Here is a 14267-nt window from a genome sequence, read left to right on the forward strand (position 1 = left end):
GTCTTTGTTTTTATTATTTTGTTTTTGTTTTTTCTCTTTAAAATAAAAAAAGTCTGGAGAAAAAGATATGCTAAACATGTAAAAATAAAAAAGAATAAAAAAGCTGACTCAAAATGGATCATAAGTAAACATAATTGTAAAACTTTTATGAAAGCCCACAGCAGAAAATTTGTGGGATTTGCAAGTGGACAAAGAGTTCTAAGATTTGACACCAAAATCATACTACAAAGGAAAACTTGATAAATTGGACCTCATCAAAATTAAAAACTTGCACTCTGTGAAAGATCCTCTGAATTAGATGAAAAGACAAACTACAGACTGGGAGAAAACACTTCTAAACTACCTAGCTGACAAAGGTCTTATATATAGAATTAAAGTATTCAAAACTCAACAGTGAAAAGGACACACAATTCAATTAAAACAAAAGACGTGAATAGACATTTTAGTCAAGAGGATATACAGATAGCAAGTAAACACATGAGAAAGATGTTCAATATCATTAGCTGAATTCAACTGCTAGGGCTGCTTTAACAAAATACTGCACACTGGGTGTGTTAAACAATAGACATTTATTTTCTCATGGTTCTGGAGGCTGGAAGGCCAAGTTCAAAGTATCAACAGTGTTGGTTTCATTCTGTGGCCAATCTCCTTGACTTGCAGATAGCTGCCTTATTGCATGACTTGCAGATAGCTTCAGGCCTAATTGTAGATAGCTATACTTGCAGATAGCTTCATACTAATTGTAAATTAGTATTACAATTGCTTGCCTCTTTGCATGGACATCCCTCTGTGCACATGTACCCCGGGTATCGCTTTCTCCTCCTATAAGGACACCATTCATATTGAATTAAGACTTTAACCTAATCGCCTCATTTTAACTCAGTCTCTTCTTTAATGATCTTATCTCCAAATATGGTCACATTGTGAGGTATAATGGGTTGCAACTTTAATGTATGAATTTGAGAGGGACAAAATTTGTTCTATGAAATCAACAAGAGCATAAAAAGATGTTAACACAATAAGCATCAGTGAAATGTAATTCAAAAACAGTGAAACATCACTAGATATGTACTATGATGGCTATCATAAAAAGACAGTAACAAGTGTTGGCAAGGATGCAGAGGAAATAGAAACCTCGTACACTGCTGCTGGGAATGTGAAATAAGGCAGCCACTTTGGAGAACAATTTGGCAGTGCCTAAAAATATTAGACACAGCATTATTTTATGACCTAGTAATTCCACTTGTAAACAGAGAAATAATACCCAAAAGGAATGCATAAATATGGGCACTAAAAGACAAATACAAGATTTGGTGATACATGTCTGCTATCCCACCACTCAAAAAGCTGACGTAAGAGGATTACAAGCTAAAGGCCAGCCTGAAGTCCAAAGTGAGTATTTTTATTTTAAAGAGAAAAGAACCAGAACAAAGACAACTACAAAACAACAAAAAAATGATAGAAACGATACAGAATTAAAAAAAAAAGATGATAGGAAATTAGCAATGGTTGTTGTATTACACACTGTTACCTTCAAAGTAGTTGTTCAGATAACCAGATATAGGCATGCAAGATCAAACAATTAAATGTTAACTGTTCCTTTCAATAAACCATTAGAAATTAGTATTACAATTGCCTTAGCTATTGTGTGCGTGCGTGTGTGTATATAACATATTTTTTTCACTTCCTTCTTGTTTTCTTTTCTCCTTTCCCCCATCCCAGTTGTTCTCTCCCTTTGAGCAGTTTCTTTCTCTTTCACAGTATCTATTGTACGTTTCAGATTTTATTTACACTTTCAGATTCTTACCCTAGGGAAACAATATGATATTTACACATGTGGGTCTGATTTATTTCCCTTATGAGTATGATTTCTAATTGCATCCATTTACCTATAAAAAAACCTTGAGTTTACCTTTCTTTATAGCTAAGTAACACTCCATTGTATAAAATACCACATCTTTTTTTATCTGTTCCTCAGTGGATGGGCACTTGTGGTGTTTCCAAGATTTAGCTATTGCAAACTGTGCTGCTATAAATATGGATGCACATATATCACTGTGATATGATGTTCTCAGTTCTTCTGGAAAATACCCAGAAGGGGAATAGCTGGGTTCAATGGGACCTCTAATCCTAGTTTTGTGAGGAATCTCCACACTGATTTTCACAGTGGTTGCACCAGTCTATGCTCTCATCAGCTGTGGAGAAATGTTCCTTTTTCCCCACAGCCACTCCAGCATTTGTTATCGGTTGATTTCTTGATGATAGCCATTCTTTCTGGGGTGAGATGGAATCTCAGTGTTGTTTTAATTTGCATTTCTTGATGACTAATGGTGTTGAACATTTTTGCATGTATTTATTTCCCATTTGTATTTCTTCATCTGAGAAGTGTGCATCCGTCTCAGATGCCCATTTTTGGATTGGGTCTATGAATTTTGGGGGCCTGATTTTTAAAAATTCTTTATATATTCTAGATAGAAGTCCTTTGTCAGAGGGACAGTTGGCTAAAATTTTCTTCCAGTTTGTGGGCTTTCTTCTTATTCTGTTAGTGATTTCTTTCCCTGCAAAGTGAGTTTGAGGCCAACCTGAACAACATAGTGAGAGCCTATAAAAAAATGATGTCCACAGCCACAATATTTACAATATTCCCAAACTGGAAATAATCCAGATTTCCACCAACAGAATGGGAAAAACACTTCTACTATATCCATGCAATAAAACATCACATCACAGTGACAGGAAATGGGCTGCTGAAACACTGTAAGAATGTGTCCCCCAAGCACAATGTTGAGTTAAAGAACCAGACATAAAGAATACATACCATGTCATAGCTTTAGAAAGGCAGAATTAATTTGTGGTGTTAGGATTTAGGACTGTGGTTATCTCTGGGGAGAAGGAAAAGGGATAGGAATTAGTAGGGCACAACAAGGGTTCTATATTGTGCTCTCAGTGCTGGTTGCATAGGTCTGGTCATTTGATGAGAATTCATCCAACTTATGGTATTTAGAGTAAAACAATTTTCTTAAAAATTCTAAAATATATGCAAGACAAACAAGGAACAAAGATACTTCTCCAATCCCCATTCTCCAGCTATTCAGCTGTTCTCAGAGGAAATCACTGTATTATGCATTTTCTGTCTTTCCAAATATATGCTACGTAGTAAAAAGTTCTTTACAATTTTTTAAATTATCATACCATAACATCGACCTTTTCATTTGGTGCCCAGTTCTGACTTTGAACACAAATACAGATTCCTGCAACCTCTACCACCACTCGAGCATAGAAGAGTTCGCCTAGGACAACTTCCTTGTGCTGTTTCTTTTTAGTCACATCCTCCCTTGCCCCAACTCCCTAGCAGCTCCTGAGCTATTCTCCCTCATTATAGCTTTGTCCTTTCCAGAATATTTGTCTTGTTTTTATCAGGTAAAATTTTTAATAAATTTGAAGAAAAATAAAATGGTGTTAAATTTTGTTTGTTTGTTTCTGAGACAGGGTCTTGCTAGGCAGTCCAGGCCGGCCTTGAACTCACTGTGTAGCCCAGGCTGGCCTCAAATTCTCAGTGATGCTCCTGCCTCAGCTTCCTGAGTGCTGGGACTGCTGATGTGCACCACCACGCCCAACTTTGGGCACGAACGTTTGTCTACTTAAATCAGAACAAGAACTTAATACTGCAAAGTGGCTGCTGGCAGTGTACAACTTCTGGGCAGAAAGGACAATTCCTCACTGATATACACCAGGGCAAGTTATGGCAGTTCTTTCCTTAAAGAACTTTTAAAATAAGGTTATGTCCAGAAATAAATGCCCTGGTTTCAACAAAGTTCAGTCTGTTCAATAAATGATATTGGGAAGATTTAATATCCACATGCAAAAGAACAAATTGAACCAAGAATGGTGGCGAATACCTGAAATTTCAGCACTCTAAGAGGCTGAGGCAGCAGAATTTCAGGTTCAGGCCCAGTTTGGGCAACTTAGTGAGTTAGCAAGGTCTTGTTCCAAAAAAAAAAAATCTGGGAATGTAGTTCAGTGTGAAGGCCTTGGGTTCAATCCCCAGTACCACCAACCCCCCAAAACCAAAAAACCCAATCCCCACCCCCAAAAAACCAAACAACAATAAACAAACAAAAAAACTCAGAAATTGAATCTTTATCTCAAACTACAAAAAAACACTCCAAAATGGATAAAAGACTTTAATATAATACTAGAAACTATAAGACTCCTAAAAGAAAATGTAGGGGGAAAATTGTATGAAGTTGATCTGGTCAGTCATTTGTTAGATATAAACCCCAAAGCACAGGCAATGAAACCAAAACTATACACACGGGATTGCATCAAACTAAAAGCTTCTACATAGCAAAGGAAACAACAAACAGAATGAAGAAATAATTCATGGATTAAGACAAACATTTACTTTCAAATTATTCACCTGATAAGGGGCAAATATCCAGAATATATATAATATAAGGAACCCAAAAACTCATTAGCAAAGCCACAAACAACCTGTTTAAAAAACGAGTGTCTGTGTCCGTTTGGGCAGGTACAGCAAAGTAATACCTCAGACTGAGTGATTTACAAACAACAGAAATGTATTGCTTATTGTTTTAAGGCTCAGAAGTCCAAGACCAAGGTGCAAGCAGATTCAGAATACGGTGAGGGTTCACAGTCTGCTTCGTACGTGGTAACTTCATGCTGAGTCTTCAAATACTCTGGCAGAAGGGATAAACAAGTCTTCTTAAGCCTCTTGTATAAAGTGACTATATGGGCAATTTGAACGCAGCCCGGGCAACTTAGTAACTTAGCAAAACCTTGTCTCAAAATAAAAAAACAAGAAAGGGCTGAGTATGTAGCTCAGTGTGAAGGTCCCAAGTCGAACCCCCAGTATCTGCCACTCTCCACACGACACAATCAACTCCTACTGCACCCCTTAATAGGACTGCATATAAATGTGAGCAGGGGGGATACAGGTATTTCAGACCCAGCAATGGGCGAAGTATGCAGAGACATTTGTTTAAAAAAAGATACATAAATGGTCAACACAATGAAAAAAACAGTCAGCAATAGCAATTAGCTGTAAAATACAAATTAAAAAAACCACAATGCACTATTGTGAAATTGGCTGTTACGAAAAAAGGTTAAAAATAACAAGAGTTGGCAAGGATGTGGAGAAAATGAGAACTTGCTCAGCTGGTAGGAATGTAAATTAGTGCAGTCATGAAAAATAGCGTAGCAGTTGTTTAAAAAATTAGAATTGCTGTACAATCCAGGAATCTCACTGCTGGTTATATACCCAAAAGAAGGGAAGTCAGAATGTCAGATGTGTGTACTCTCATTTTCACTGCAATATTATTCACAAGGATGTACGAATTATTCCACCGCCAAGATAAGCAACTTAATTGCCCATTAATTGATGAATGGATAAAGACAATGTGATACATATATACTATGGAATACTATACAGCCTTAAAGAGGAAATTCTATAATCAGTGACAACATGGATGAACCTGGAGACATGCTAAGTGAAACTGTCAGGCACAGATAAGCAAGTACTGAAAGATCTTATTTATATGTAGAATCCAAAAAGTCAAACTCAAGTAAGTTGAGATAGAATACTTTGTGGTTTTCCTAAAGATTCATGAGGTTAAAGAAGAGGAAATGCACACAAAGAAGCACTTAGGCTGTCAGGGGTGGGGATGGGTGAGTGCAGAGGAAATGGGAAAGGGAAGTGACTCAAAGGGTCACAAGTTTCAGTGAGATAGGAAGACCGCTGTACTGATCTACTGTACAGCATGATGACCATTGTTAATAACAATTCTGTACGTTGTGAAATTGCTAACAGTAAATCATAATTGTTCTTAGAGCAAAAGTAAGTGAGGTGATATCAGCATGATTTAATCATTCCACATTGTCTACATACTGGTATGTGAAGATGTTACACTGTAGCTCATAGATGCATGTAACTATTGCCACCTACAGTAAAATAAAATTAAAGTTTTTTTTTTTTTTTCCCACTGAAAACTGCTAGAGGGAAAAAGTGTGGAGAAGACTGAAGGGAGGAGGAATAGAAAATCCCTGGATGCCAATTTCAGCCCTGTGATAGTTTTCAAAGTTTTTGTTGTTGTTGTTACCTTACAAATTAGTGATCAGACAAAAAATGGTAGTGAGAGTTGAATCACTGTATTCTAAATGAACCACGGTGTTCATTCAGGTCTTCGGTTAGAAGAGGAACAATTACCCTGGGCCTCTGAGAATTACTAGTCTAAACAGAAAAAGAGAGCAATAGCTAACTTCAGTTTTTAAATGCAATCATGTGAAGAAATTCCTCCAGGATTGGTAAGCAAGGAAATGAGCAAGTTAAACTGCTCACTAAGTTAAACTGAGATGCTTAGGGTACCATTAATCAGTAACTAGGGAAATAAGCATTAACTCTGTAGTTCCCAGAACTATCAGGGCATGAAAAAAGGCAATGCCTTGAGGTGGGGAACAAGGTATTTCTTATACAGATTGGTCCTTTCTTCCTTTTCCTTTACTTTCTCCTTTTGAAAACCTGACAAAATAAGTTACCTTTCACAAAATGCAACATTAGAAAATTAGGTGAAGGAGGAATAAAATTAGAAATACAAAGTTTGTTCATGGGAATTTCAAGGTAGCCTGGAGAAAACATGCATCGGGCCAGTGGGCTTCTCAAGAGGAGTAACCCAGAGTGCGGAGAAGTACCCTGGTTTCTCCGAGGGCTTCGTGTAGCAGGCCCTGTACGGGGAGAGTGAGCACATTGGGAAGGACATGCCCTTGGGGGATCAGCTTCAGATGACAGAAGGAATCAGGTCGGGGAACAGCGAGACGGCAGGTAGCCATGTACTTCTCGATGTGAACTTCCTCTTCTATAGCCTGACAAACCTCGAGGAAAACTATTTTAAAAAAGCCATATGCTCAGTGTTGTTTTATTTCTTTTAGAAGATGGTGAAGTGGTAAGCGTTCGGCCAGGTTTTTATTAGAGGCCTCATAATAATATAAGAGGCCTGTATGCAGTGAGAAACAGCAAGGATTCAGAGAAACAAAACACAGGGACAGAATCACTCCTGTTCGGCAGCAAATTGCTTCCTCCCTAAACTAGAGTGGCTTTTAGTCTCTCAAACTGAAGCCTGACCAACAAAGGATGTGACTGTAGGCAACAGCACTCCGAGAAAGTAGACCGACTTGATAACCTGGTTTAGTCCGAAAGCAGTGATAGTTCTGTTCATATTGGACGATGGGATGCCGGTAACCATAGTGCACACCGGCAAAGCAGCCAAATCATCACCAGTGGGTGCTTGTCATGAGGTGACTACCAAAGGCAAGGCTCCGTGGACCAGGTAGGTGCAACCACAGACTATTTGGACAGTAGTAATGAATCCAGGAACTGTGAAGAGGACTAACTTCTTCTAACTATGCAGTTTAAAGAAAGAAAATGACAGTCACAGGATTTAAATTATCAGCCAAAGAAATAGGAGATTATGAGTTTCTATTTTTCTTTTTTCTCCAAGAGATGAGGTCTCTGTTACCCAGGTTGGCCCTGAGCTCCTGGGCTCTAGTGATCCTCTTGCCTCAGCCTTCCAAGTATTTGAGACTTGGGACATGCACCACCGTGCCCAGATTTTCTTACTGATATTGCTGAAAATTAGTCAGTCTGATCCTATAGATTTAAATTATAATATACCTTGAATTTGCAGCCTTACTGGGTCACTTTGGTGAAAGTAAGGATAGTTATGAGTAGACACCAAGAGTAGAAGGCCAGGTGTGGTGCTGCACACCTGCAATCCCAGCTACTTGGGAGGCGAAGGCAGGAGGATTCCAAACTTGAGATCAGCCCGGGCAACTTGGTCAGACCTTGTCTCAGAATATAAACGGGCTGGTGATGTAGCTCTGCGTTCACCAGGTTCAATTCCCAGTATCACATAAATACATAAGTGAATGAACGAATGGGGGGTGCTCTGGGTAGACTCAAGTGATAGTGAATACTTCGCCAATGGCCTTCCTAGCCAGCAGAAGCGGCCCCCTTGCTGAGGCTGCTCATGCCTTGCTTGAATTCACTGAAGTTATTTTCAGGGGAATGTTAACTCTTCTTATTACCATTCCTCCCACTGTTTCGAGACAGAATATCTATAGAGTCAGAGGAGAGAAGTGAGAGTACCCTCCAAGGATACAAATATAAAGTCTACATTGGGAGGCGATAAGAATTGCAAGATTTTGAGAATTTATGTCAGAAATCTCGAGCGGATGTGTGGGAATGTACTGAGGATGCTATACCATGAGGAAGACAATTTTAGATTAGGCCAAATATATCAAAATCTGCACACTTACCAGAGATTCTGGATCCAATTACGGAACTGCCTGATTGGAAGTGGTTGTGTTTGCTCAGTTAGTTGACTGAAGCTAAGGCTCAAAATTAGCCCTCCTAAATGCAGTTGGGGTGGCAGCTATTCCTTGGCATGATCAGAGGAAGTACTCCAAAGACTTAAGGAGACAGGAACACCGGGGTATACTTAGGACACACAGCCTGCTTATCTGAGTCCTAACCATGCCCCCAGTCCAGCCAAGAGGACGCTCTTTTCCGCAAGGCACTGAAAATGACGTTAATGACAGGAGCATTAGTATTCTTGAAACATGCTACAGTGTCTGCCTTCTACAGATCATATGCTGCCGTTACAGGAATTTGCTATTTTTAATGAGAATGGGAACCCAGAATAGCAAAGACTAAGCGGAAACACACAATGACCAGAGATGGAGTGAGTGTGGTTAACAGGATAGGGGTGTGGCCAGAGAAGTAATCTGTGCTTTGTCCTACAAAGAACTTTAGTAGTGGTTAATTGTTCTTTAGGTCCCTTAGATCAAAATACCTGAGCAGCATACTAATTCTTATTTGATTTGTATAGCCGAAATATTTTTATGTGTGATGAGCTGGGATCTACTTTGCATAACCATAATGTAGATTTATGGCCACTGAGTTTCATATTGACTCCATCTCAGTGGGTCCATGAATCTGCAAATACATTATCTTGGTCATTTCTTAGTTTATGAATGTGCAATTGAAATAGCTACAATCAGCAACTTACAGATACACCACATTTGCCCCCGACTAGTGTAGTAAGGGTTATTTATGGTACAAAAGGTTAAGTAGAATTCACTGCATCAGTACCCCTGAAAAAAAAATCGCAGAAATGAATGTACACCAAAGATCTAAAGAATACGTGTGTATGCGGAAGCTAGGGGAGATTTCTATCATGTCCTCATTTAACTTGCCTATAGCTTGTGCAAAAGGTAGGTAGGCCTTGGAGAACGACAGTCAATTAGAAAAATTTAATCATTAATCCCAAAGAGGATTTTTAAAAAGCTAGTTAGATCATAAGAAACTGCAGAAAAATGGAAAGATCAAGATCTTAAAGAGAGCCATAACACTGCCTGCAAAGGAAGACAAGAATTAGGAACGAGAAAATCTTATTTCTTAATGGGATGGGGAAAGATGCAGTTCTGGTGACAGAAATGAAAACTAGAGCATAATATGAGTCAGAGGCTTCTTTTGGTGCCTGCACGCCTAGGACTGTAGGTACTGCAACTCCGCGTCTTGCCCTGAGGAAACCAGCGCTATGGGGCCTCCGGTATCACATGCATCAGTCTATTTTAAGCCAAAGAAACAGATTCTAGCTGATAAAAGCAAAAAGACTTTAATTTATTGCAAAGTGCCAATACCGCAACTTAACCCGAATACTGAAGTTTCAGTATAGAAACAACTCAGACGTTATTATCTTTTGTCTTAAAAGAAACACACACTAACGGAGCTTTCAGTGATACAACTTTTTATTCAAAGGTAAAAGTTTATGTTTGCTGTGCTTTAATACGATCTTTGCTGATAACTTGTGAAACCTTGGCTGGGGTGACTGGCCTCTGTGCCGACGGAGCGGGTGCTGCGGTCACGGTGGCCAGTGTGTCACAGGTTTCCACCACCGCTCTAGGCCAATGAGCTGCATACACGTGAGACCTGAGAGGCAGGAAAGAGGTGGAGCCTATGCTTCTGTCACTTCTGCTGGTAAACATGGCTGGGACGATGTCTGGTTGCCCTGTCGTTATGCAATCACAAGCTTGTGAGTACTGAGAGGCAGGGAATATGGATTCGATTTTGCTGGTGTAAACCACAGGAGGTAAGCACGGTTTCAGAGGTAGCAGCGGTAGTGATGGCTTTTCCTTCTCACTGAAGGAAGTAGCAGTTTCTTAATCTTAGAAGAGTTAGCAACTCCCCTGGTGACCTGGTAGTGGTGTGCCTTTGGGGTTTTTTTTTTTTTTTTTTTTTTTTGAGACAGGGTCTCACTATGTAGTTCAGGCTGGCTTTGAGCTCACTTTGTAGCCTAGGCTGGCCTTGAACTCTCAATGATCCCCCTGCCTCAGCCTCCCGAGTGCTGGAATTATAGGCATGTGCCACCCTGCCTGGCTGGGATGTGTTCTTGAAAACTCAATTCAGATAGTCCTGATAATTATGCATTCAGTACCCTGTATAAACCTTTTCCTACCTAATATACTTAAGTGTAAATTCTGTTCTCTGCAACTGAACGCTAGCTGAAACAGAAGGAAAATCCTGAAGTGGGATCTCAGTGAAGTATAAATAAAAACACATCATAGTAAGTAATATGAATCACTTTAAGCAAACCATTTTCATGTTTAATATCAGAGATTTGTGATATTTATTCTTATAAAGAGAAGTAAAACCACTGTATTACATTTAACATATAAGGTATAATGCACTGGTTCAGTATGACACAACTACATAAGATTTTTAATATTTAGAACAATTCATTTGCTTAACAAGGTAACAGCTATAAAACTATATATTCAGCTTGCTTCTCCTGAAGACTCAGAAAATAAATTTTTCTTTTTATTTATTTATTTTCTTAAATTTTTTTTTTTGTCTTTTTGAGACAGGCTCTCCCTCTGCAGTTCAGGCTGACCTTGAGCTCACTTTGTAGACCAGGCTGGTCTCGAACTCACCATGATCCTCCTGCCTCAGCCTCCCGAGTGCTGGGATGACAGATGTGTACCACCACGCTCGGCAAATTTTTCTTTTTAACTTGCCTTTATAATTTATTTGCAGCTCAAAAATCTTTTTAAGTATTCAATTTTAATTAATCTAGGTTAAAATAAATACTCAGTAATCCTCATCACTTTGACTCTAAAATAATGTCAAATATTAATAACATATGCTCTTAAAAAGTACTCTTTGTAAATTCATCTGACAAAATATTCAACAAAGTATGTACAATAATATCTTTGTGTATTTGCACTGACTTTATGTCTTTCTAGAACTATTGTAGCATTATTTAACAATCATTGCTAATAGCAAATGTGTGACAGTTTTAATACAAACTATTAATGAAGCCTCTAAAATCTGGATGTACTTCAACAAATCATTTCCAACTAAGGGTATGGATACTTACCAACTATCTCTTCAAGTGATAATGTCCTTGAAAGGACAAAGTGATCAAATTATCTTGAAGACACTACTAGTATAGGGTTTCACCAAACCCAATTCATCAATTTTCAAAGGCTTAATCTGAAAATTCTTTAACTTCTCTGAAAGTAACATATTGTGCGATGACAAGCATCTCTGTGTTAGGCTTTGCTCACGGAAGCTTCTTGCCTAAGGCTCACTGTACCAACTCCTGCTCAGAGAAGACGACTTCTGGGGTCCCTCAGAAGGAGGTCTGCCCTTTTATTGTTGCACATCTGGAAAAGTCAAAGGACTTAAAGCCAAAGTCTTCTGTGAACAAAGAAATTCCAATGGATGATTTCTACCCCCTTTCCCAATTCAACTATAAAACTGCTCTTGTCAGAAATAGGACAGAAGAGTGGGCAAACACAGTTTACTTGTTTCATTTCTTAAAAAGTGCCAACAAAGTCCATGATGTCTCTAAATGGACTGTCATGGTGTGACCGAAATATAAGCAGCATAAAGTACATAAAATTACATACCTAAGTTAGAAAGTCAGAAATGTTTTAGGGAGATGCTGGCAATTCCACACATTACATCGGCACGCATCACATGTAAGTGTACTGTGTGTGCCAGCCAGACTAATATAACAACTCAGTTTCAATGTCACTATTTATGCTTACTGTACAATGTAAATGAAACCATGACTCAGAAAATCTAAAATCTAAAACTACTGAGACAAACTGCAACATACTGTGACAAATACAACAAACAGTAGTGTCTGAAGAATTTCTAGCAATTTCTCAGTTTAACGAGAGACCTGTAAAGTTAACTGAACTGTTTCTTTTTTTTTGCTGTTTTTTGTTTTTCTCTGGTACCAGGAACCGAACTCACGACCTTGCGCTTGCCAGGCAGCCGCTTTTGCCGCTGAGCTAAATCCCCAGCCCCAACTGAACTGTTTCTTAACCCCCGCCAAAAGGCTAGCCTTACCCAGTTTAAATTCAAGTCCAGTATCTTTTCCTTTTCTATCGGTCTAGTGTTTAGTGTCCTTGATTTGTTCTGAACAGTAAGAGAGATAGCAGCATGAATCAGCAGCTTCTGAACTCTTCAGGTGGACAGAACGCACAAGTTACCAACAAATCATCTATTAGTAGAAAATTAAATTTAAAACGTTAACAATATGTCAGTTAGATAATCTGAAAATGAGGGGCCTGAACGGTAATCTCTTGCATAAGGGTACAGAGCTAAGAGCCTAGTTTTCTTTTCTTTTTTTTTAATGGTACCAGGAATTGAACTCAGGACCTTGCACTTGCCAGGCAGGCACTACGCTGCTGAGCGACATTCCCGGCGCTCAAAGCCTAGTTTTCTAAAGCATTCTAATAAGACGGAGGCAATTTGGAAAGCAAGGTTTATCAATATGACATGTCAGCGTCACTAATAAACTAACCATGTTTTCAAAATCAGTGTAAATAGCACACGGTAGTCATTTACTTACTAAAAATGGTATGGTGGCGCCCTCTGGTGGTTCTATTGAACATCCTCCCTTTCCTCCCTTGATACTGTACATCTTCTGAAATGTGTAGTACAGTAAAACCTTGGATTGTGAGAATAATTCATTTCACATGTAATCCAAAGCACGTGTATATCACAGCAACGAGAGCGAGAAGAACCAGCTGCGATCACGTGATGTTCAGCGTGCTGCAGTACTCTTCTTGCAAGACATCGCTCATTTATCAAATTAAAATGTCTTAGAAATGTTTGCGTGGCTTGCAGAACGCTTGAGGATCAAGTTACTTGCAATCCAAGGTGTGACTGTAAGTGCTTTTGAGAATATCATAATTTGAGATCATCACAAATGAATGAATAATTGTGCTTCTGAATATACTACTCCTTTTTCCTTTAAGCCCATTGTCAACACGATATATCCCTGAGCACTACTCCCAGGAATAAACCTGACGGCTACAGAAATCTTGGTAAACTTGTCTTGGATATCAGTTCCTGTTAAGAAATTTACATTTTGGTTCTACATCTTAACTGAGAGGTTTTTGCATTTTCTAGCCTGGCTTTTAGATCTACGGGTTTCTCAAAAAACCTCACCAAGGCTGGTTCATTCAACAGAGATGCAAGAATCTGTTCAAACGCAAATGACCACTGAGGCTCCTCCCTAAGAGAAGAAGGATCTTTCTCCAAGGGGCTCTCCGCCCTGCTTTCACTGGGTCCTCCAGATGCACAGACTGTACCAGCGATTGCTTTGGCTGACGATGCAGGGCTGTGGAGTTTCCTTCCGACTTCTTCCATCCTGAGCAAAAGGCTGGTTACAACAGCAATGGCTTGATATAATGCTTCTTCTTCAGGGTCCTCATGAAATAAATTATAGAGGGTCTTTGAAAACTGAATAAATTGTGCCTAGAAGAAATCGGGACTAGTTAGAAATATAACCTTTTAATATTACATTTGACCAATATGAAGAGAACTTAGAAGTGGGCATGCTTCTTTATAGAGTTTATAGTGTATAACCTCCACCCATGAACTGATGAGTCATCCCAAAATAAATGTTGGTTCTAGAAAGTCGACTGAATCGTGGAAAACCATTTCATTTACGCCCTCTTGATTATCGCCTACAGCACATCAATCTACACTGATTCCTGGACATATTACTTCAGTGGTAGTTGGCGCTCTTTTAACTGGCATGTTTCTGGTACACAGTGATTACACGCCTTGTGGGGAGTTGGCACATGCACATGACACATCTTACTCTTTTTTTTTTTTTTTTTTGGTTTTTCTCCGGTACCGGGAACCGAACTCACGACCTTGCGCTTGC

General features: G+C 39.0%; 1 protein-coding gene across 2 annotated transcripts in view; it reads right to left on the reverse strand.

The window, feature by feature from the left end:
- Positions 1-11067: 11067 nt before the first annotated feature.
- Positions 11068-14267, reverse strand: part of Tbc1d8b (TBC1 domain family, member 8B (with GRAM domain)) — an 82565-nt gene continuing 79365 nt past the window's right edge. For both annotated transcript variants that reach the window (XM_013504550.1, XM_005404711.2), the window contains one exon: positions 11068-13852. In XM_013504550.1, the coding sequence (XP_013360004.1) occupies positions 13457-13852 (396 nt within the window). In that variant the 3' untranslated portion in view covers positions 11068-13456. The remainder of the gene's footprint in view (positions 13853-14267) is intronic.

The sequence above is a fragment of the Chinchilla lanigera genome, unplaced genomic scaffold, assembly GCF_000276665.1.
Source record: "Chinchilla lanigera isolate Chin_1 unplaced genomic scaffold, ChiLan1.0 scaffold00089, whole genome shotgun sequence".
Taxonomy (NCBI): Eukaryota; Metazoa; Chordata; class Mammalia; order Rodentia; family Chinchillidae; genus Chinchilla; species Chinchilla lanigera.